The sequence below is a fragment of the Heterodontus francisci genome, chromosome 14, assembly GCF_036365525.1.
Source record: "Heterodontus francisci isolate sHetFra1 chromosome 14, sHetFra1.hap1, whole genome shotgun sequence".
Classification (NCBI taxonomy): domain Eukaryota; kingdom Metazoa; phylum Chordata; class Chondrichthyes; order Heterodontiformes; family Heterodontidae; genus Heterodontus; species Heterodontus francisci.
The window spans coordinates 43425853-43449348 of record NC_090384.1 but is presented as its reverse complement, the minus strand read 5'-3'; the positions used below and the strand labels follow the sequence as shown (position 1 = coordinate 43449348).

General features: G+C 45.1%; 1 protein-coding gene across 1 annotated transcript in view; it reads right to left on the bottom strand.

Annotated features, from left to right (window-relative positions):
* The window catches only part of LOC137376904 (anoctamin-9-like), a 346229-nt gene that overhangs the window by 66248 nt on the left and 256485 nt on the right, over positions 1-23496 (bottom strand). The window contains exon 20 of the mRNA XM_068045861.1: positions 22974-23113. Within this exon, the coding sequence (XP_067901962.1) occupies positions 22974-23113 (140 nt within the window). The remainder of the gene's footprint in view (positions 1-22973; positions 23114-23496) is intronic.

Below are 23496 nucleotides of genomic sequence, written 5' to 3'. Positions count from 1 at the left end.
TGAGTGGGACATACGACACGTACCACACAGCTTGCATGCTCATATCAACCTGGTTATTGTGCCAATACTTTTGGCTGCAGCTAGTGCTTGCAGGTGCTGTTGTCCAGCTATAATGGCTCATATTTCCTGCCATCTTCCAGCAGTGCATCAATGCTGTGATCTTTCTTTTCCCTAAGAGGTCTTTCTGAATGCTTCAATGGGTGTTAATACAATCACCAGCTCCATTATTCATTTTGACAGCTCAGTTTCTGAGAAGTCGCATTCATTGCCCTTACTGCGGCATCTGCTGATGAACTGCTGTATTGATTTCTGTGGCTATTGCCTGTAGGACATTAATTCCGGGCAGTGAATTTGTAAATACACTCAATCTGAGTTGATTTTCCAGCACTTTCCATATCTTTGCGGGATCTTTCTGGTCCTGTTCAGATAATCCAGAGGTATTGATTCTGTGAGTCCCTCATTTCTAATTGCTATCATTACTTTTAGAGTTTGCTTCTCTGGGTCTATCATCACTTGGTCTGTGAAGCATAATTGCATTCTCTATTTGAACAGTTGGAACTCAGATAGTTCATGCTGGGAAAATTGGAATCCATCTTTCTGCTGTTCTTTTGCTCTAAAACATGCTTTAAGAACTTGCTTTATGACTCTGTACTTGTTTCCTCCTTAGGAAACTCACTTGGCTGATTTGATTGACAGCAGCAGCTTGTCTGTTTGTCCAGCTTCCAGCACTAAGCCTGTTTACACAGCCGTGCAACAGATATTTCAAGTGCCTTTTTTTCCTGGTTTGTTTGTACAGCCTTTCAAGAGGCATTTCTTCATGGTTGTCTTATGAGTTTTTAAAAAAAAACTCAGGCTGAGTGAATGAAAAGTCTTCACGGTTGAGTGGTTTTAATGGGTTTCTTTTTATAGCTGTGCTGTGTGAATGGAGGAATCCCATGCTTTTCACTGGCAGGCATCTCCTGTAATGGTGCAGACTTAATCAGTCTATGAAAGGGGTTGGGTCTTCCCTATACTTTTTTTAAGCTCCCAGGAAGCCTTTAAGAGAAAAAGAAATCAATCTTAAAGACTTCAAGTCTTTTCTTTTTAAAAATCGTGGTTCCTCTACCGACGGCAAACTGACTCAGCCGCTCACAGTGATTGATTTGCAGCCTGTCATTCAGCTCTGTCTCTGCAGCTGAAGTTTTTTTCTTTCCACTGTTTGGGCCAGTGTTTCTTTTAACTTTCTCTCTTCTAGCTGTAGGTATGTTTAAAGCTGTTTTCCTGTGGTCTTCAAACTTGGATTCCGTCTTCTCACCACAGCTGCCACCATGCATTGAGAAGCTTTTTTATGTCGTCTGATGCAACATAAATGAGATGCGTGGAGTTCTGGTAGTTGAAGATCTCAAACATATTTATTAAACAGCTAACAACTATATACAGTACAGAGCTATCTATTTGCAGGACTTGCTTCTTGGTGTTACAGTTACAGAGTGAGACTGGCATGTAGTCACATGACTACATCCAGGCACTCTGCTTCTTAGCATACTAAGATCTTAAAGGTACATTACTCTTAAAGGAAATCACACAATAGCATTTACTCTCCATGAGAATCTGGTGGCCAACCATCTTCTTGAATACAACTGAGTAGGTTGCTAGGCTATTTCAGAGGGCAATTAATGGTAAACCACATCACTGTGGGTCTGGAATCATATATAGGGAGACAGCAGATTTCCTTCCCTAAAAGACATTAGCAAACCAGATGGGTTTTTTTGGACAATTCAGTCGTTTTATGGTGACCATTACTGATACTAACTTCTTTTAAATTTAAGATATATTTAATTAAATTCATCAGCTACCATGGTAGAATTTGAACACCTGGGGGGAATTTTATGCTCTCCGGCGTGGCAGATTTGATGGCATGTGGGGTTATATAATTAGGTAGGAAGTACTTTTTTCAGCTTCCCGATGGCAGAATATTTTAGAGGAATTATGTCGGTGGCGGGTTTGCAGCCTTCTGGGGTTCCCGCAGCGCGGTGGTGGATTGCATTTTTGCATTCATTTAAATAAAATGAATACTTATTACCACATGCATAGTTACAATTTAGTCCTACCTGCCAGATTAAGTGAATGGCGAGTAATATTCCCATGCCACCCAGTTCACAATTGTTTCAATGTGGTGTGCGGCAGACAGATTTGTGCAGCTGAATGTCAGATCTGTGCTCTTCTCTCTTTAACTCATCCACTAAACTAACGTCAGCATTGGAATGGGCATTTACCTCTAGACCAGCATTGCAATGGATGTTTCCATCCAGGCTCAGCACCAGCAAGGGTGATTCTTCTCAGAGGACGGCAGCAAAGGCATGGGTGGTGCTACATGGGGGATCAGGGCAGGGAATTGTGGGGCTGATCAGGTGCATTGAGCGGCGGGGAGGGAAGGGTGGGGCGATCGGGTGCATCGAGGAGCAGGGAAGGGTGGAAAGGGGCATCCAGGCTGTTGAATGGTTGATGTTGGTTGTGAAGATGCATGTTGTTAACTCTGGGGGTAGTGGGTGGATTAGATCAGTACAGTGTGAAGATATTTGACAAGGGCCTAAAGGGAGGGATGAGTGCTGTCAACGTCAGGGAGCTGTGGGGCAAAATGAGGATACTGGCTAGCAGATGGAATGGTCACAGTCAATGGGGGCAAAATGATTCTGTAAGGGGCGAAGGTCAAGACTAATGTGTGGGTATTCGACAACTTCGAACGGGACTCGGCAACAATGGTCAGTTCAACGTGAAGAAGTTCAAGGGCAAGAGTCGGCATGCTGATAAGTAACAGGAGTAAGAACAGTGGGGAGGGATGGCATGAAAGAGTTGATGATTACACTGTTCATGGTAATGGGGGGAGGCTCAATGGTTACAGAGGGAAGGGTAACGATAACATTGAGTGAGTGAATGGTAATGGGCTCAAGCTGGAAGGTTGCAGGAAGAGGTTGGAAGGTGGGGAGACTTGCTCTGAATTCTACGCACACCATTTTCTCCAATGATAATGGAAACCACGTGGACACTCAAGGCGAGCAAGGAGAGTAGGAGAAGGCAAACAACAGTGGGTGTATCTTCTACCTGGCTGCAATTTGAAGGCAGATGTAAGGGAGCTGTTCATTGCCTCGAAGTTTCACCTCAGTGTCAACAGAGGGCTGAATCGTCACGCTCTGCTTATTTATTATTCAGAAAAGCCACAGTGACATGGGTCTTATACACCCAATTTGTCTAGTACCATGGGAGGAAGAAGAAGAGAGAGACTATGGAGGGCTCTTTTCCCTCAATGCATGATACCTGAGCACCAGCAACAGGCACAGCAAGAAGGTGAGGATGCTCCAAATGATAACATCCAGGAACAGCATTATCAAAGATGGGCACTGGCACATCATCGCATCCTCAGGACAAGGACAAATTAACTATAAATGTCAGAGAGGCAATGCCAGAGACACCTAAGGATGTCAGGTGAAATGGTCACAGAAATTTGTAGGGTCCTGCAGCATGACTTGCAGCCACATGGCTTCGGTGGGAATCCCATGCCAGTTGCCCTCAAGTTAACTGCTGCATTCAATTTTCTTTTCAGTGGGTCTTTCCGGGGATCCACAGGCGACATATGTAGTATCTCGCAGTCAGCGACCCACAGCAGCATCAAAGAGGTGACCAATGCCCTTTCTCGATATGCCAATGATTTCATCTACTTACTTGTAAATGAGGACAGCCTGGCAACAACGTCTGCGGCCTTTGGCACCATTGCTGGGTTCTCTAGAGTGCAAGGGGTGATCACTGTACTCATGTGGCCATTAGAGCTCCCTGGGACCAGCCGGCTATCTTTGTCAATCGCAAAGGCTTCCATTATGTAAATGTGCAACTCGTTTGCAACCGCAGGAGAAGAATCATGCATGTTTGCACGTTTCCCAGGAAGCTATCATGACTCATACATTTTGAGGAACTCCCAGCTGCCAGGAGTTTTCGAGAACAGTCGAAGCGGATGGAAGGATCCTGGGTGAATAGGGTTACCCGCTTTGTACATGGTTGATGACACCACTATGTCATCCCCAAAGCGCTGCTGAAGAGAGGTACAATGCTGCACATGCATCCACCACAGCCATCATTGAACACACCACTGGCATGCTGAAAATGCGATTCCATTGCCATGACCGGTCTAGACAGGCTGTTCAGTATGCACCTCAGAGGGTGTCAGGAATAATCGTTATCTGCTGTACCTTGCACAACCTTGCAATTAGACGCGGCAACATTCTGTAGGTGGAGAAACAGGAGAAACACCAGTCCTCCTCAGATAAGGATGAGTATGAAGAGAGTGAGGAGGAGGACAACAATGACAATGATGCAGTCATTGATATGAGGGTCATGGAGAGACATGCAAGGGACATCAGGGAGAAGCTAATTTATGCACGTTTCAGCCAACAATAAGCCACATCAAGGAACATTGGGACGAGAAACATAACAATTTCGCACAGAAATTCCCTTTGGATGGAGTCTTATATGGATTACGATGAATATGACCACACACCACTGCAAGCAGCATTAAATTATGACTGTAGAAAACACAAATTAAGACATGACAGTATTGGAAAAAGTTAAGAATCATCAATAGGAAAACAGCCATCATTGAAGAGCGAAGGTTCTCATTTCCTGAGATGCTTTGCAAACATCATTGTGTTTTAAATGCTTACTTTTCATCTGTGTTAACTACGGAGAAGGATGATGTAGGTGTAGAGATCAGGGAGGGGGATTGTGATATACTTGAACAAATTAGCATTGAAAGGGAGGAGGTATTAATGGTTTTAGCAGGCTTAAAAGTGGATAAATCCCCAGGCCCAGATGAGATGTATCCCAGGCTGCTATGTGAAGCAAGAGGAAATTGCAGGGGCTCTGACACAAATTTTCAAATCCTCTGTGGTCATAGGAGAAGTGCCAGAGGACTGGAGGACAGCGAATGTGGTACCATTATTCAAGAAGGGTAGTAGGGATAAACCAGGTAATTACAGGCCAGTGAGTCTAACATTAGTGGTACGGAAACTATTGGAAAAAATTCTGAGAGACTGGATTAATCTCCACTTGGACAGGCAGGAATTAATCAAGGATAGTCAGCATGGCTTTGTCAGGGGAGATCATGCCTAACCAATTTGATAGAATTTTTCAAGGATGTGACTAGGTGTGTAGATGAGGGTAAAGCAGTTGATGTAGTCTACATGGACCTCAGCAAGGTTTTTGATAAGGTCTCACATGGGAGATTGGCCAAGAAACTAAGAGCCCATGGGATCCAGGGCAATTTGGCAAATTGGATCCAAAATTGGCTTAATGGCAGGAGGCAGAGGGTGATGGTTGAGAGTTGTTTTTGCGAGTGGAAGCCTATGACCAGTGGTGGACTGCAGGGATCAGTGCTGGGACCCTGGCTGTTTGTTGTGTGCATTAATTATTTAGACATGAATATAGGAGATATGATCAGTAAGTTCACAGATGACACAAAAATTGGTGGTGTCATAAATAGTGAGGAGGAAAGACTTAGATTACAGGACGACATAGATGGGCTGGTAAGACGGGCAGAACAGTGACGAATGGAATTTAATGCTGAGAAGTGTGAGGTGATGCATTTTGGGAAGACTAACAACGCAAGGGAATATACAATGGATGGTAGGACCCTAGGAAGTACAGAGGGTCAGAGGGACCTTGGTGTACTTGTCCATAGATCACTGAAGGCAGCAGTACAGGTAGATAAGGTGGTTAGGAAGGCATATGGGATATTTGCCTTTATTAGCCGAGGCATAGAATATAAGAGCTGGGTAAAACACTAGTTAGGCCACAGCTGGAGTACTGTGTACAGTTCTGGTTGCCACACTTTCAGAAGGATGTGATTGCAATGGAGAGGGTGCAGAGGAGATTCACCAGGATGTTGCTTGTGCTGGAGCTTTTTCGTTATGAAGAGAGACTGGATAGGCTAGGGTAGTTTTCCTTAGAGCAGAGAAGGCTGATTGAGGTATACAAAATTATGAGGGGCATAGATAGGGTAGATAGGAAGAAACTTTTTCCTTTAGTGGAGGTGTCAATAACCAGGGGGCATAGATTTAAGGTAAGGGCAGGAGGTATAGAGGGGAAATGTTTTCATCCAGAGAGTGTTGGAATCTGGAACACACTGCCTGAAGGGGTTGTAGAGGCAGGAATCCTCACAACATTTAAGAAGTATTTAGATGAGCACTTGAAACGCCATAGCATACAAGGCTACGGGCCAAGTGCTGGAAAATGGGATTAGAATAGATAGGCTCAATGGCCGGCGCGGGCACCGTGGGCCGAAAGGCCTATTTCTGTGCTCCTGCCATAGGCCTCCAAAAAAAATCTCTGTATCCATCTGTAACAAAGCAAAACATTACTGAGTGTGGATCAAATTTTGAATCAAATAAAAATGTATGAATAAATATTTCCTATTGTCACAATATGTACATCATCTCTGCCATGTTCGTGCTCAAAACTGTTTCAATTTCCTTTTTCTCCTACTAAGTCTAGGTACTACCCCAACATTAACAGCTGACATGGAGGCAGTCTGCTCAGTGTGCTGTCCCGTTCCTGTGAGTGACTGTAGCGGGCGTCCTCTGGAGGAACGGGGCCTTGATGGCTCCATCCTACTGGGAATCTGCAGCAATGGTGCTTGACTATCTGATGAAAGGACACAGACCTGAAACGTTAACAATGATAAGCAAGGGGGTGAAAGGATATTGGGAGCAGGCGGGAATGTGGAGTTGAGGCTACAATCAGATCACCCATGATCTTATTGAATGGCAGAGCAGGCTTGAGAGGCCAGGTGGTCTACTCCTGCTCCTAATTCGTATATCCGTAACTCTGCTTCTTTCTCCACAGATGCTGCCTGACCTGCTGAGTAATTTCCAGCTCTTTCTGTTTTTATTTCAGATTTCCAGCATCTGTAGTATTTTGTTTTTATTATTATGCTTGAATATCCCCCGTGTGCTCGCCTTTTGAAGGTAAGGGGGTCAATGCCAAGGGGAGGACGAGACGCCGTTTACCCTGCGGATGTCCTGTGAGGAAGGCCCTGGAGCAGCTGGCAGGTGCTCCTCCTCCATCTGTGTGCACAATGGCACCTGCCTGTCTCCCTGAGGTGAAAGGTCACCTGGAGGGAGGTCCAGGTTCCTCGTCCCCCTCTTGCTTAGACTCTGTTGCATGAAGCCAACGGCAACAGCGATGGAGTGCAGCTCAGATCGCATATGGCTCAAGTGCTCAACGAGACTCACCACGGAGCTCACCAGACTTTCAACTGAGGAAGCCATATGCACAAATGCCTGGGACATGGCAGATGTCATGACGTGCATGGACTCCTCCATGGCACGCACAAAGCCATACATGACCTCAGGCATCTCCGACATATTTTTCACATGGCTTTACTGCACATCTCATAGCTACAAACAGAGGATCATCATGAGCCTGGGGCTGAGCAGGGTCTGGTCCCCAACAGTCCTCCAATAGTCATGGGACCCAGCCAGCACATGCTCCGTCAGCTGCTGGGACACGTCTGTGGTGTGCATACCAGCTTAATCTTAAACCCCCAAGTGGACTGTGTGGATGTATCTGCGTTGGCGGAGGTGGAAGAAGAGGTAGGTGACGGTGCACCCTCTCGGGCATTGGCTTCTTCTTGTTCCCTAGAAGAGGATTATTGGGCAATGTGGATTCTGTGACTCAAATGGGGGACCCTGCAGTGGAGAGGCAAACAGAGGCACTTTAAGCCTCACATGAGTTCACACAATTTCCTTCAGTTTCTACAGATGGCTGCAAGAGTGAAGATGACACTTCATCCTTACGCCTTGAGGCTCCCACCTCACCATCTCCCCTTGCCTTGCCTCCCTCCTCTCTCGCGATCTCCAATGCCTCCTCCTCAGCCATGGTCAGCAGCATTATGTCAGGGACCCCTCCTCCCGTTCTAGAACACTCACGCTGGTTGTGGTTTCATTTATCCTGCAGCACACAGTGCAAATTTAATGACATGGCAAATGATCCATCACAACCATTGCATACATACATCACTCATTCTGCAGTGGCTTTCACACGACACATCCAATTACATAAACAATGCCAATCTTCATCTTGGCACAAAATAATTTAGTAAATGGCACCAAGGCTGCTCACGCATTCCACTGCATTCCTTGTGTACCCTCTGCCTTAAAGAGACAGAGTCATGGAAGAAAACAATGGAGCTGCTTCGCCAAGAGCACTTACCCTTGCTGATCTGAGCAAGTCACTGATGTGCTTGTGGCACTGTACCCATGTTCTACGAGTGACCCCACAGTTCGAGACCTCCTCTGCTACCTTGATCCAGGCCGCCTTGATGAGGCGGGAGGGTCTTCGCACTCTATCTGCAGGGAAGAGGACTTCCCACCTTTCCCTGATGGCCTGGAGGAGAATCTGCAGGGAGGCACCACTGAACCATGGGGTGGTCGCTGCCTACTGGTTGCCATGTGATGCACTTTGGCTGCAGGTAAAATAAATGATGTGAAGTTGGTGGTGACTTTCACAAAATAAGGGAGGCTAAAACATTTTGATTTAAGTAAAAGCTAAATTGGCTGTGTTTGCTGACAACGCAACCACTAGGTGGCGCAGTACTGGCAGGTGCGCAAATGCAGCCTCTTCCACTGAAATATCACTGAAAGCTGCCAATAATAAAGATGGCACTGCTCAATTTGTCAGAAAAAGCAAACATAGCCTTAAACCCAAAACCCCATCATGGCTGCGATTGCCGCCTCCATCTAATCTCCAACAATATCCCGTTCCCTTCCGTGCGCGTCTGCTCACCGCTCATTTCCTGCCTTGCTGTTTCTCCCCCTTCAGCCACTTGCTCTCTACCTAGTTGCTGCTTTCCCTCAGCCATTGGCTCCTGCCCTCACTACTTCCCCACCTCGGATGCTCTCTCCCCACTTTACCGCTTCAGCTGCACGCTCCCCACTCTCCCCCCCCACCCCCCCAACCGGCCGCTCTCTCCAGGACTCGCTGCTTCCCTCTTCTTGGCCACTGGTGCACGCCGTTACCCCTTGGCCGCTCACTCCCCACCTTGCGCTTCGATGGCTTCTTCTCTGCTGTTTCTTCGGGTGGCGCAGTGGGGAGCAATCGGCCGAAGGGGGATGGGACGAGGTCGGGAGTGAGCGGTCGAGGTGTGAAGGGCGAGGGCAGGGGAGAATGGCCGAGGGGGAAGTGGCGAGGCCTGCAGCGAGCAGACGGGAAGGTTGGTTGGGGGGGATGCTGCGAGGGCGGAAGCGAGTGGCTGGCAGGGTGGGGGGGGGGTGGGGTGCGGTTGAAGTGGCAACAGGAGAAGGCAGCGGCGAGGCGGAACAGAGTGGGGATGGCGGGAGTGAGCAGGGTACTGTTCGGGGAAATGGAGCCGGCGATCGCGGCTATTGAGGGTTGGTGGCGTCAGCTCGCGCATTCATACTGGCAAGCTGGCAAATGTTTGCACACGCTGATGACATCCATGATCGCTCTGCATTGTCAGGAGTCACTTTGATTTAAATTAGTCTGAAGATAGTTACATGAAAGGAAGGCTGCTGTTCCTTAATGCTGCGAGTACAGGTTGTTTCATCTCTTTGGCAATCATGGTGTTTGATTCAGTGATGGCGGGTTCCACCAATGAAAGGCTGCCCCCCTTGATCCCTTGTGTCCCCCATGCCCATTGCATACAAAATCATGTGGGGAAACTGGAATTGCGGTGGAAGCGCAAGTTCTGATAACTTTTGGTCCCATCAGCAACGCCACGGCATTCATAAAATTCCACCCCTGGTCTCTGGATCCTTTTTCCAGGCCTCTGCATTACGAGTCCAGTAACATAACCACTATGCTATTGTACTCCTGCAACCAACAGGCAGGATTTACCACAATACTCTTAATATGCCTTCCTTTTCTTGCATGTGTTAGCTTGGCTTAGTAGTAGCACGTTGGCTTCTGAAATAGAAGACTGTGATTTCAAGTTTCACTCCTGTGGCTTGAGTACATAATGTAGACTGACATCTCAATGCAGTACTACATTGTCAGATATGCTGTTTTTTTTTAAGATTAGAGATACAGCACTGAAACAGGCCCTTCGGCCCACCGAGTCTGTGCCGAACATCAACCACCCATTTATACTAATCCTACACTAATCCCATATTCCTACCAAACATCCCCACCTGTCCCTATATTTCCCTACCACCTACCTATACTAGTGACAATTTATAATGGCCAATTTACCTATCAACCTGCAAGTCTTTTGGCTTGTGGGAGGAAACCGGAGCACCCGGAGAAAACCCATGCAGACACAGGGAGAACTTGCAAACTCCACACAGGCAGTACCCGGAATCGAACCCGGGTCCCTGGAGCTGTGAGGCTGCGGTGCTAACCACTGCGCCACTGTGCCGCCCACACAGATGGATTGGGGGGAACGGTTTGGGAATTATGCTTTGAGTTACCACTTAATTTGGGGTTGTAAAAAAAAGGAGCAAAATGAATTCTTAAAACTACCACCTCAAATCTAAAACCAAAAAACTGCACCAGCATTCTCCTCCCAAAACACCTGCTAGAAGTGTTTACTGCCTCATGCAAATAGGTTAATGGGATGTAGCCAATCCATTTCCTTCCATTTCGGCCCCAAATAAATAACATTTTACCACAGATTTAGTGTTAGAGGTTGCAGCAGGTATGCCCGTGGAAAATATACCTTGGAAGAGGTTGTTTGGTATGTCTCTCAGATTTTTGTATTTTGCCTGTATATCATTCTTTGAAACACTTTGAAGATTGTCAGACTTTTCTGCTACTTTTACTCAGCTTTGGGCTAAGCACTTCATATTTTTATGTTTTGAAGAGGAGAATGAGGACCAGCAAGAGGACAGACCAGATGTTCTCAAAGCAAGACATTAAACGAAGGCGTTTCTTCCCTACACATGGGCATACAGCTACCATGATCTACTGAACAAGAAGATTTTACCTAGACTTCTCTAAACATCTGTGCCTCAGAAGACAGTGTTTCCCTCAAGATGCTATTGGAGAAGTATGTCAACAATCAGTATATTCCAGACACTCTGTTCTCTGAAAAAGAACCACCTAACATCCAGTCTATTCCTACTATTACGTAGTTTAAACTCATGTCCCTGGGTCCTTCCCAGTCTGTTAAACTGGAATAATCTATCAATAGGCATGCTATCTAGCCCTTTTAATTATTTCATAGAACTCTATGAGGTCATCTTGAAGTTTAAGCTGTTCTAAGTAACTAGACCAATGTCCCTAGGCCTATCTGAGTAGCTGTCGTTATTCAAGCTAGGAATCATTCTCATTGCTCTCCTCTTAACCTTTTTAAGGCCATTATATCGCCCACCATGTGGGGAAGGACCAAAACAGGGCACAGTACTTCAGATGCAGCCTGACCAGCGAACTGTGGAAACTGACTGGTATCCTGTAACTTATACTGAATGGTTAGATTGAATTACATGGAAGTACAACACAGAAACAGGCCATTTGATCCAATCAGTCCATACAATTTATGTTCCAAATGGGCCTCATCCTATCCTGCCTCATCTAACTGTACCAGCATAACTTTCTATTCCCTTCTTTTTCATATGCTTATCTAGATTTCCCTTAAATGCATCCAGATTATGTTTCATTAATACATCCCAATACCCCGTTAACTTTAGCTGCAACTTCCCTACATTGGCCATGAACCTTCAGTAAGCTTTGAATAACACCACCAAGATCTTTCCCTCTTTCAACTTTTTAGTATTGTTTCCTGAAAATGATACTTGTGTTCAGTGCTGACCTCACCAACATACGTGACATTACACTTATCTAAGTTGAATGCCATTTGCCATTGTATGGCCCACTCCCCTAGCTTTTGACATTCAATCGCACTTCTCTACAGTCTTAGCTCTTGCACAGATTTTGTGTTATTTGCAGATTTATTGACCATACTCCCAACACCACTTTCTAGCTTATTAAAAAAGACACTGACCAATAGCAGGCCTAGGACTGAACCCTGGGGCACACAAATGACATCCCACGAGGGCCAGCAGCTGTCATCCTCAATCAATTTCCCCCCTTCCTGCCTCCTTGCCCAACTGTTTTGCTCAAAGAAGCTTTGGGCTGGATTTTATAAGCTCGCTGCCGTTCTCTTCAAGATTCAAAAATGGTGGCCCGCCTGTGCAGGCCGCCGCCAAAGAGCCACCGCGATCTCAAGCATGGCGGTTAATTTAAATAGCTGGGGCAGGCTGCCCACCACACCCCTCCCCCGATCTCATGGAGGGGGTGGGCTGTCCGTCCCCGGCAATGGCGTCAGCTGCCTGTGTGTAGATGCTGATGCCATTTTTAAAGGGCTGTTTGCCCTACCAGCTTATTAAATATTTAAAGATAGATTGAATGAAATTAAATAAATACATTTCTTTTTGCCCTCACCCACCCCTCAATAACAATTAAATTAATTGTTTGCCCTTTCCCCCCCAAAACACTTACCTTTACCATCTGACCTTCCCCCTCCAAACTGCATTAAATTACTAAATTACAATCCTTCCCACCATCTCCTGCACCTACGACCCCCATTCCCCCTCCTCCCGCACTGATAAACTTACCTCCTCCCACCTCCCCATCAGTGTTGTGCTGGATCCCGGATGGGGATTCGAAGGCTCAGGAGTGCCGGCCGCTGGGCCGAAGATCATGGCGGGGCATGAAGAGGAGGCGTTAAGTATATTTAAATTAATTAATTTAATTGATTTAAATATTCAAATTGTAGTCCCAACGGTGGGGAGGTCACCACTCGCTGCTGTCAGAAAGATCAGGCGGGGCCCTGCCAGTATCGAGGTCTATGATGGGCCTCATCCAGGGCCATCTTCAGGCCCACACCCCTCTTCCATGGATCCCGACGCAAGGGGTCTCTAAATCCAGCCCTTTGAGTGCTTTAAAATTGCAACTTAAAAAAGATTAGACTGAGGAATGGCACTATCTGCCTTTATATAAATCAGTCTGTTGCTCTCTTTCTCATAAGTGTTAGAATTTAAAATCTTTGTCTCTGAGACAAAGCCTTTAGCAAAGTCCTTTGTGTCAATAAAATACACGTAGGTGATATCATTATGTGGCTTCAGAATTCCACTTTTCTTGAAATTTGAATTATTAACAGGAATAAAGGCACTCACTTTCAAACCACCCCCGACCTCTGACCCACTTTTACTCCCTAACTCCCCCTTTGTCCCTCTCAATTTAATATACTTTTTGAACTTTAAGAACACAAAATAAAAGCTAAAAGAGGTGTGTAATCTGTAAATTTTCTCACTCCATCATACAGCCTCTGTTTAACAAAATAGAAACTTAACTGAATTAAGCTTTTGAAATTTTCTCCCTGCTTTATTTGAAATAAATGTAGAAATTAACTAAGAATGAGTAAGAATATAAATAAATAAGAAAAATATTCCATCAGATGTTTGGGCCTGAAGCATCCTGGGGAATCACACACATTTCACATGCTCAGACTACACAATCCAAATTCATTTCACATTCTTCATAATAATATCAAGTTAGATTTTGATTTACTGCCTGGTGTAAAACTGACAGTGCGGATTTACTGCCTGCTATAGAAACCACCTGATTTTCATTTAATTGAAATTAATGAAAATGATAATTGGGCAGTTATAAAATGGACAGCCAATCTGGAATACTAGTGTCACACATAGTAGGTGAGTTGCAAAATCTACTCCGGCAAGTCTACCCCAGGCTTTTGGAAGAGACTAATGCCTTCAAGAAAAATTCTTAATGGACAGAATGGAACATACAAAATGGGTAAAGTTAATCATGTTCGTGAAATATGTACTTTCTTGATTTTAAAAAAATTGTTTAAATCCTTGGGCTGGATTTTACTGGCCCCCCCCACCCCAACCGATGTCAGTGGTCGTAGCAGGGAGGCCCGGAAAATACCTCGTGGCGGCCGCACTGCTGCTGGGAACATAATTAAAATTAGGTAATATATTTAAATGAATGAATAAATGCTTACCTCATCATGACGTCTGTCCCGCTGCGATATTCGGAGATCCGAAGTAGAACATGGTTTGGGAGGGGGAAGCAGGTTAAGTGTTCAGGGCAGGAGTGGGGGGAGCAGCAGGGAAGACAGTTGCGATTGGTGGAAGGGATGGTCGGAAGGGACTGAAGATAAAAGGTTATAAACTTTGTGGGGGGGAGGGTGCAGAAGGTCAACATCGCAGAGTTAGTTCTTCTGGGAGAGGGGATTGAAACTTGTATTAAATTTCTTACTCTAATTTTTAAATTGCTGTAACTTAAAAAATGTAAATTACACTGAAGGGCTGGAAGCCCTTAAAAAATGGCACACGCCTGCCATGTAAATAAGCTGCGGTGCTAAATGCCACAGTGGCTCCACAGAGTACTTCTCGTGCGTGCGCCATGCCGATTTTGAAGATCGGTGGCGAGCTGGAAAAATTCAGCCCCTTATTTTGGATAACAGAAATTTCAGTTACTGAGCAAAAAAAAGCGAAAAAAATCAGAAAACATTTTAAGCAACAGTGATCAGATTGCATAATCACATGATGACACAGTATGCCTGAATTTTCTCAAAAGAAAGTCCTGAAGCCGGGGTTCAATTTGGGTCATGCAGCGACACAGGCAGGAGGCAACACATTCCCATTGCTGTGTAAGTTAGTACTGTCAATAAAAGAACCGACCTTTCAGATTCACTGATCTTGTTTGTGTGATAGGAATGTCTGCAATATTCCACCAAAAAAAGTAACATGGTGGCAACTGGTAGTTGTTGAAGATACTTCAAGTTTCTAAAGATCATGGAAAGCTCAGCCCATCAGATTGCTACAGAAGGTCCGAAGTGAAGGTTTACAAGCTCTAAAGCTTCCTCTGTGATCCTTGGGGCAGTGCTTTACTTTAAGGGAATGAGAGTCCAAATTAAGCTGCGATTACTGTTTGCGCTGGAAGCAATCTGATAAAAGCCGTCTCCAAGAGATGTGTGCTGGGAGGGAGCAGCATTTTCACTGATGGGCCACAGGATTGGAAGGGCGATTGATCTTTCGCGACATAGCCAGGCAGAATCATTTGTGCAAATAAACCCCCAAGAATTTGGGAAGGTCAGAAGACCTTCATAGCCATTTCCTTCTTCTCCTGAAGGTCTCAAGCAAGCCACTAAGAGAAAATAAAAAAACTTCAGCTCTGCTACCGATCTCTCCATCGATCAGGAGCGCTTAAAAGAAGAAAAAAACTATCACTAACCCTCTCCACAACGCCATTACACAGAGTCATCTTTGTCTTTTTTGCGCTGAAACCTCTCTTCATGGCAGGGCTTAAGAGTAGCATGCGGTCCAGGAGACAGCCAGCTTTCTCCTCGTGTGCTTCGTCTGTCGTGTGCGGAGCCTTCATTCAGTGCGCAGCCAGGAAAGTTACTTTCTTTTCAATTTTGGAAACAAAGTGACTCCCGACAATGCAGCAGCCTGCTGACGTCATCTGAGTGCGCCAAGCTGCGCACATGCGCTGCAACATCTTGCCAGGACTAAATGGCGCATGCTGAGGATGATGTCATCTTGTATCTGCCCCTGGTCCATCTTCGCCCATGCGCGATAAAGCGTCATCGGGTATCCAGCGTCCCCCCCACCCCCAACTCGGCTGGGGGAGCGGCTGAATGGGAAACTTTGAGGCTGGAGCTCTCCCCCCTCAGGAACTCGCTCCAGGCCTCAATGCTTCCTCCCCTCTTCTATCCAACTTAATGTAAGGTTAGTTTACTGGAACGATCCAGCCATCAGCATTTCCTATGATAAATTGAGCAGTGCCATCTTTAATCCTGGCAGCTGCCTGAACGTCGCAGACACTGACATTCCATTTGGAGAGCCTGCATTTGCACATGTGCAAGTACTGCGCTACCTAGTGGTTGCATTGTCAGCAAATGCAACCTTTGGAAATTGCCATTCGTGAGTGGGACCTTGAGAGAACGTGCGAGCCCAGAGCCGGCACTGCCTTTCTCTCTACTGCTCCACTGTGGCAACCTGTGGTATTGAAGGCAGTTTTTTTTTAACAGCAATACACAGCAGCAAGTCAATTTCCCCATCAAAAAAAAGGGGTTAGCTGCAGAGTAAAGCTCCAAAAAGAAAAGCAAGTCAATTTCTTTTTCTGGCAACAGAGAAAACCTGTCTGCCAGTTATTGGGCCAGTGACATCAAAAATTAAATCCTTATGGACTGTCCAATATTCAATTCTTATTCTTACTACGGATGCTGTTCTACGCAAAATGTCAACTAAATTTCCATCTCTGTACTAGAAGTCAGCGGACCTCCTTACTCAATTTAAATTATTCAGACAGAGAATGGAACTGTGTTTTCTTGACTTGGCTGTAGTTGAACCAGAATGAGAAGCAATTAAAGTCAAGATTGGTATTGTAAACGAAGGCCTGCACAGGCCAAATACATTTGGTCTTTTGGAGGAGGACTTAAAGGACCCAAGCAAAATATGACCCACATTGGAAGACCAGTTGAAAGTCAAGCTCAAGTTCAGAATACACCGCCTTGATTGATGTTGTTCCGGCAGCAGCCACGAAAGACGATAGACCAATTTGTGAGCTAATGTAGAGATAAGGGGCATGACTGTGATTCTTTTTGGAGGCTGATCTAGCTGACAGGATTACGGAGCTTGTGATAGCTTCCACCCCAATTGAAGGATTCCAAAAAGACCTCCCTGACCAATTCAAAGGCTACAATTTAGACGCCTTGCTTAAAAGCGATCGTAAATTTGTCGTCCTTATGGCCAGGCAGAGCCTACAATCCCTGTGCACTTCATCTGTTATTGGCACCGATACCAGCACAACTAAATGTGGAAAACCATGTAGGCGATGTGGCCTCTTGCATTCACCAAGAAATTGTCTGGCCTTCTACAATGTTTGTGAAGCATGTGGGAACAGAGGGCACTAGAAGCGCCAATGCAAGAAATCCAAGGCACAACATGCCAAGCCACAGTCGGATGCTCGACAGGTATGGCACCCCAACAGATGGAACAGTCCAAACACCAAAGGTGGAAAATACAGGAGATGACCAGCCAGACCGAAGCGTTGGAGAGCCAGCATGATGTTGCTCTCATGTGAAGTGCAACAATTGAAAATACAAAAATTCAAACAGATTATAAAAATGGACTCTTCTTCTAAAAAGTAGGCAATGCTGGAAAAAATGGCCACCGAAGGTCACACCTGTATATTCAAACTGTCTTAATGTCTGGTAAGAACCAAAGGATATATTCAAAGCTAAGAGGTGTCAATTAAACCCATCCTGAAACAATCAAGAGACATTTTTGAATTGAATGGGTTCTTCTGAAATAAAGAAGGTATGAAGTAGCCATATCCCGGGTCATTGTTAGGGAGGTGGTGGCATAGTGGTAATGCCACTATGTTAGCAACCCAGAGCCCCAGCTAATGCTCTGGGGACATGGGTTCGAAACCCACCACGGCAAATGGTGGAATTTGAATTCAATTAATACAAATCTGGAATTACAAAGCTAATCTAGTGGTGATCATGAAACTATTGTCAATTGTTGTAAAAACCCATCTGTACTTTAGGGAAGGAAATTTTCTGTCCTTACCTGGTCTGGTCTACATGTGACTCCAGATCCACAGCAATGTGGTTGTTTCTTAAATACCCTCTGAAATGGCCTAGCAAGCCACTCAGTTGCATCAAACCGCTACAAAGCCTAAGAAAAGGAATGAAACTGGACGGGCCATCCGGCATCAACCTAGGCACCGGAAATGACAATGGCAAACCCAGCCCTGTCGACCCTGAAAAGTCCTCCTTACTAACATCTGGGGGCTTGTGCCAAAACCGTGAGAACTGTCTCACAGACTCGTCAAGCAACAGCCTGATATAGTCATACTCACGGAACCATACCTTGCAGACAATCTCCCAGACACCACCATCACCATCCCTGGATATGTCCTGTCCCACCAGAGGTTGCGGCACTGTAGTATAGAGTAGGGAGGGAGTTACCCTGGGAGTCCTCAACATTGAAGTCTCATGGCATCAGGTCCAATTTGGGCAAGGAAACCTCTTGCTGTTAACGCCAACCATCTGTCCCTCAGCTGACGAATCAGTGCTTCTCCATGTTGACCACCAATTGGAAGAAGCACTGAGGATAGCAAGGGCTAAAAATTTACTCTGGGTGGGGGACTTCAATGTTCATCACCAAGAGTGGCTCAGTAGCACCATGACTGACCAAGCTGGCTGAGTCCTAAAGGACATAGCTGCTAGACCGGGCCTGCAGAAGGTGATGAGGGAGGCAACTAGAGGGAAAAACCTACTTGACCTCGTCTTCACCAATCCACCTGTCGCAGATGCATCTGACAATGACAGAATCAGTAGGAGTGACCACCGCACAGTCCTTGTAGAGACTAGGTCCCCTCTTCACACTGAGGGTACCCACCATCGTGTTGTGTGGCACTACCACCGTGCTAAATGGGATAGATTTCGAACAGATCTAGCAACTCAAAACTGGTCATCCATGAGGCGCTGTGGGCAATCAGCAGCAGCAGAATTGTATTCAAACAAAATCTGTTACCTCATGGCCCAGCATCACCCCTGCTCTACCATTGCCATCAAGCCGGGGGACCAACCCTGCTTCAATGAAGAGTGCAGGAGGGCATGCTAGGAGCAGCAGCAGGCATACCTCAAAATGAGGTGTCAACCTGGTGAAGCTACAACCCAGGACTACTTGTGTGCGTAAACAGTATGCTATAGACAGAGCTAAGTGATCCCACAACCAACAGAGCAGATCTAAGCTCTGCAGTCCTGCCACATCCAGTCGAGAATGGTGGTGGACAATTAAATAACTGACAGGAGGAGGAGGCTCCACAAATATCCCCATTTTCAATGATGGGGGAGCCCAGAATATCAGTGCAAAAGACAAGGCTGAAGCATTTGCATCTATCTTCAGCCAGAAGTGCCGAAAGGATGAACCATCTCGGCCTCCTCCTGAGGTCCCCAGTATCACAGATGCCTGTCTTCAGCCAATCCGATTGACTCCGTGTGATATCAAGAAACGGTTGAAGGCACTGGATAGTGATAAGGCTATGGGCACTGACAACATTCCGGCAATAGTACTGAAGACTTGTGCTCCAGAACTAGCTGTGCCCCCAGCGAAGCTGTTCCAGTACTGCTAAAACACTGGCATCTACCTGGCAATGTGGAAAATTGCACAGGTATGGCCTGTGCGCAAAAAACAGGTCAAATCTAACCCAGCCAATTACTGCCCTATCAGTCTACTCCCATTCATCAGCAAAATGATGGATGGGGTCGTCAACAGTGTTATCAAGTGGCACTTGCTCAGCAATAACCTGCTCAATGACGCTCAATTTGGGTTCCACCACGGCCACTCAGCTGATGATCTCATTACAGCCTTGGTCCAAACATGAACAAAAGAACTGAACTCAAGAGGTGAGGTGTGGGTGACTGCCCTTGAAGTCAAGTCAGCATTTGACCGAGTATGGTATCAAGGAGCCCTAGCAAAACTGGAATCAATGGGAATCAGGGGCAAATTCTCTGCTGGTTAGAGTCATACCTAACACAAAGGAAGATGGTTGTTGGAGGTCAGTCATCTCAGTCCCAGGACATCACTGCAGGAGTTCCTCAAGGTAGTGTCCTAGGCCCAACCATCTTCAGCTGTTTCCCAATGACCTTCCCTCCATCATAACGTTAGAAGTAGGGATGTTCGTTGATGATTGCACAATGTTCAGCACCATTCACGACTCCTCAGATACTGAAGCAGCCCATGTCCATATGCAGCAAAACCTGGACAACATCCAGACTTGGACTGATAAGTGGCAAGTAACATTCACACCACACAAATGCCAGCCAATGACCTCTCAAACAAGAGAGAATCTAAATATTTCCCTCGACATTCAATAGCATTACCATTGCTGAATCCCCCACTATCAACATCCTGGGGGTTACCATTGACCAGAAACTGAACTGGACCAGCCCCATAAATGCTGTGGCTACAAGTACAGGTCAGAGGCTGGGAATTCTGCGGTGAGTAACTCACCTCATATCTCCCCAGTGCCTGTCCACCATCTATAAGGCACAAATCAGAAGTGTGATGGAATGCTTTCTATTGTCCGGATGGGTGCAGCTCCAATTGCACTCAATAAGCTTGACACCATCCAGGACAAAGCAGCCCACTTGGTTGCCACGCCTTCCACCACCTTCAACATTCACTTCCTCCACCACTGATGCACAGTGTGTACCATCTACATGATGCACTGCAGCAACTCACCAAGGCTCCTTCGACAGCACCTTCCAAACCCATGACCTCTACCACCTAGAAGGACAAGGGCAGTAAATTAATGGGGACACCACCAACTGCAAGTTCCTCTCCAAGTCACACATCATCCTGACCTGGAACTATATTGCCATTCCTTCACTGTCGCTGGGTTAAAATCCTGAAACTCCCTTCCTAACAGCACTGTTGGCATACCTACACCCCAAGGACTGCAGCGGTTCAAGGAGTCAGCTCATCACCACCTTCTCAAGGGCAATAAATGCTGGCCTAGCCAACGACACCCACATCCCCTGAATGAAAAACAAAAACACGGGGAGGAAGATCTATGTCCCCCAACAGAGGCAAGCTGTGAGACCATTTTGACTTTAAAAGTAATTCTCTGGAGAGAGAGAGAGAGAGAGAGACCCAGAACAAACATCACAATAGCCTGTCCAGCTGAGAGGTGGGAGAAATTCAGCAAGCCAAAGAAGGTTTCCTGCTGTGAGTTCTACACTTCAACTTGTGCAGCAGAGAACTGAATGTGATCCCGTCTCCAGACTGAAATTTCAACCAACAGAGAAATTTACAAACAATCCAGACAAATTGACCTCCGAGAAGATTCAACAGGTTTACTATGAACCCCAAAAACCTACCTCAGTTTAAACCCCTTTACCTCTCTGTTCTTCTTGTGTGTGTGCGTGCGTGTGTGCATGAGTGAATGCATGTGTGGGTGCAGTTGTGACAATTTTGGGATAATGAATATTGCTCAATAACTAATTAATCTTCCGTTTTAAACCTTCAAGAAAACCTGTCACTGTCTGTTTACTTGACAAATAAAAAACAGAGGTTAAAACCCTAGCAACAAAAACACTTGCTGTGGTCAGTTAGGCATTAAACAGTTGAACAAGGGACCACCCACAGCCCTCATGACGTGGCAGTAACAAATTGGGGCTTCAAAACGGGCGGAAAATTGACCTCTAAAATTGTGGAAAAGTAAACAAACAGGTTTCCTTGTATTCTTCTGTTTTTTCTCTCTATGGTGCTAGAAACAAAGGAGATGGCCACATTTAATGCTAAGACGTTTGTATAGCTACAGAGATGGGAATCACTTTCAACCAAAAAGCAAAGAAACCTGAACTGGTGAAGAGTCTAGCTTACTATTTCTAAACTTAGCCCTGAATCAGAAGAAGTCTGAAAAGGTAGCTCTGGCTAGAATCCAGATGCAGTTGAAAAGAGAGGAGATGCAATTTCAGAAGGGAAAGAGAGTTTCAGCTTCATAAGGAAAGAGAAGAAAGGGATTTTCAGAAGCAGAAAGGAGAAAGAGAGGCGAAACAGTTTGAGTTAGCAAAATGAAAATGCCATCAGCCACTCAAACCTTATCACCAATTCAGAGCAAAACTTTGATGTACTGAGGCATTCAAAACTAATACCAAAATTTAATGAGGACAAGGTTGAGTCATGTTTTATCTCATTTCAGAATAGCTAAAAGGCTAAAATGGCTGAAAGAATTTTGGACTTTCCTTTTACAAGGCGAGTTCATGGGTAGGGATCATGAAGCTTTTTCTCTGCTATCAAAACAGAGTTCCTCTGATTATGAACAAACTAAAAGTGCAGTTCTAAATGCATCTGAGTTAGTACCCAAAGCCTATCAACAGAAATTCAGACACACCAGGAAAAAACCTGCACAGACTTGCATTGAATTTGAAAGAATTAAGCATAGGGCTTTCGATCGCTGGTTACGATCTCTCAAGCTAGAATCCTCATGTGCAAATTTGAGAAAAATGATGTTGCTAGAAGAATTTAAAAATAGCATCCCAGTTAATATAAGAACTCACACTGAAGAACAAAAAGTTACAAGGATAAGAGAAGCAGTAGAATTGGCCACGACTATGAGTTAATATACAGACCCCTAACTCAGAATAAATTTGGGTCTTTCAAGAAAGCAAAGATTAACAATTTATTTTAAGGACTTTAGGAGATTACTATTAAAGTGAGTGAGCTGTGCACTGCAATTACATTACAGGCTAGGGAGGAATAGCAGAGATGCAGATGAAGCAGAAATGAACTTGAGGGAAAAGGAGAGTAGGGAAGGAAAACTAAATCAGTCTGCAACTTTTAAAAGAAGGAACCCAGGTGATATAACAGTAGGGGCATGACCAATGTGTTTCCAGTGTGGAAAATATGGCATGTCCAGGCAAATTGTTGGTATTCCAAAAAAAAGCAACAGGGGGTGCTGCAGTCAAACCAGCATCCGTAGCTATGAAAGTAATAAACAAGTGTTGAAACATAACCAAAGAACAAAACACATATCAGAACCTTTTACAAAAAGGGAAATGACTCCTTTTGTAGCCCAGGCACCAGGCAAAGAGATAACCATCCTCAGGTATACCGGTTGTTTTCAAACACTACCGGCAGCCAAGTTTACAGAAATGCTACCCGAAAGCAAAATAAATACCATGGTATTGGTAAAAGGGTTTACTGACAAATGCTTGAATAATTGACTGCAAAGTACTTAGGGAAATTTGGAGAATGTTAAGGGGTGCCATATAAAGCTGTACTCTTCCTTTCAAGAAAGCAAAGATTACAAATCTATTTTAAGCACTTTAGGAGATAACTATTAAAGTTAGTGAGTTCTACACAACAATAGGGAAAGCATGTGGATTGAGTGTATAGTTGTAGTGAATGAGGGAATTTGTTTAAATGTGACAGACTTACCGATTTCTAAAAATTCATTGAAAAAAGAATAAGAGTTGAAATCATTTAAATTGTAGTTTTTGATCCAGTATTTAGTTACATCTTCTATATTGTCTTTTGAGAATCTATTTTTATACTTCCTCCATCTAATTTTAATGGATCTGTAAAACATGGATAATTAAAAGTAAATGAGTACACAGACTTAATCACATTTAACATCAAAATATGAATTCTATGCATAGTACACCTTGCACTTCTAATACAATCCTCTGGCCTAGAAATCAGATTTCACCCAAAAATGGGCGTGCAATGGATGGAGCACACACTGTTTGTGCCAGTTAAGCTCAAGGTAGCCAGCATATAATATTTGTGCTGCCTACAAATTTTAATCATCCAAACATACTGCCAGTTCCACCCACACTATTCATTGGCGACATGCTTATCAGGGGTGTTTAGTTTAGTTTAGAGATACAGCACTGAAACAGGCCCTTCGGCCCACCGAGTCTGTGCCGACCATCAACCCCCCCTTTATATAATCCTACAC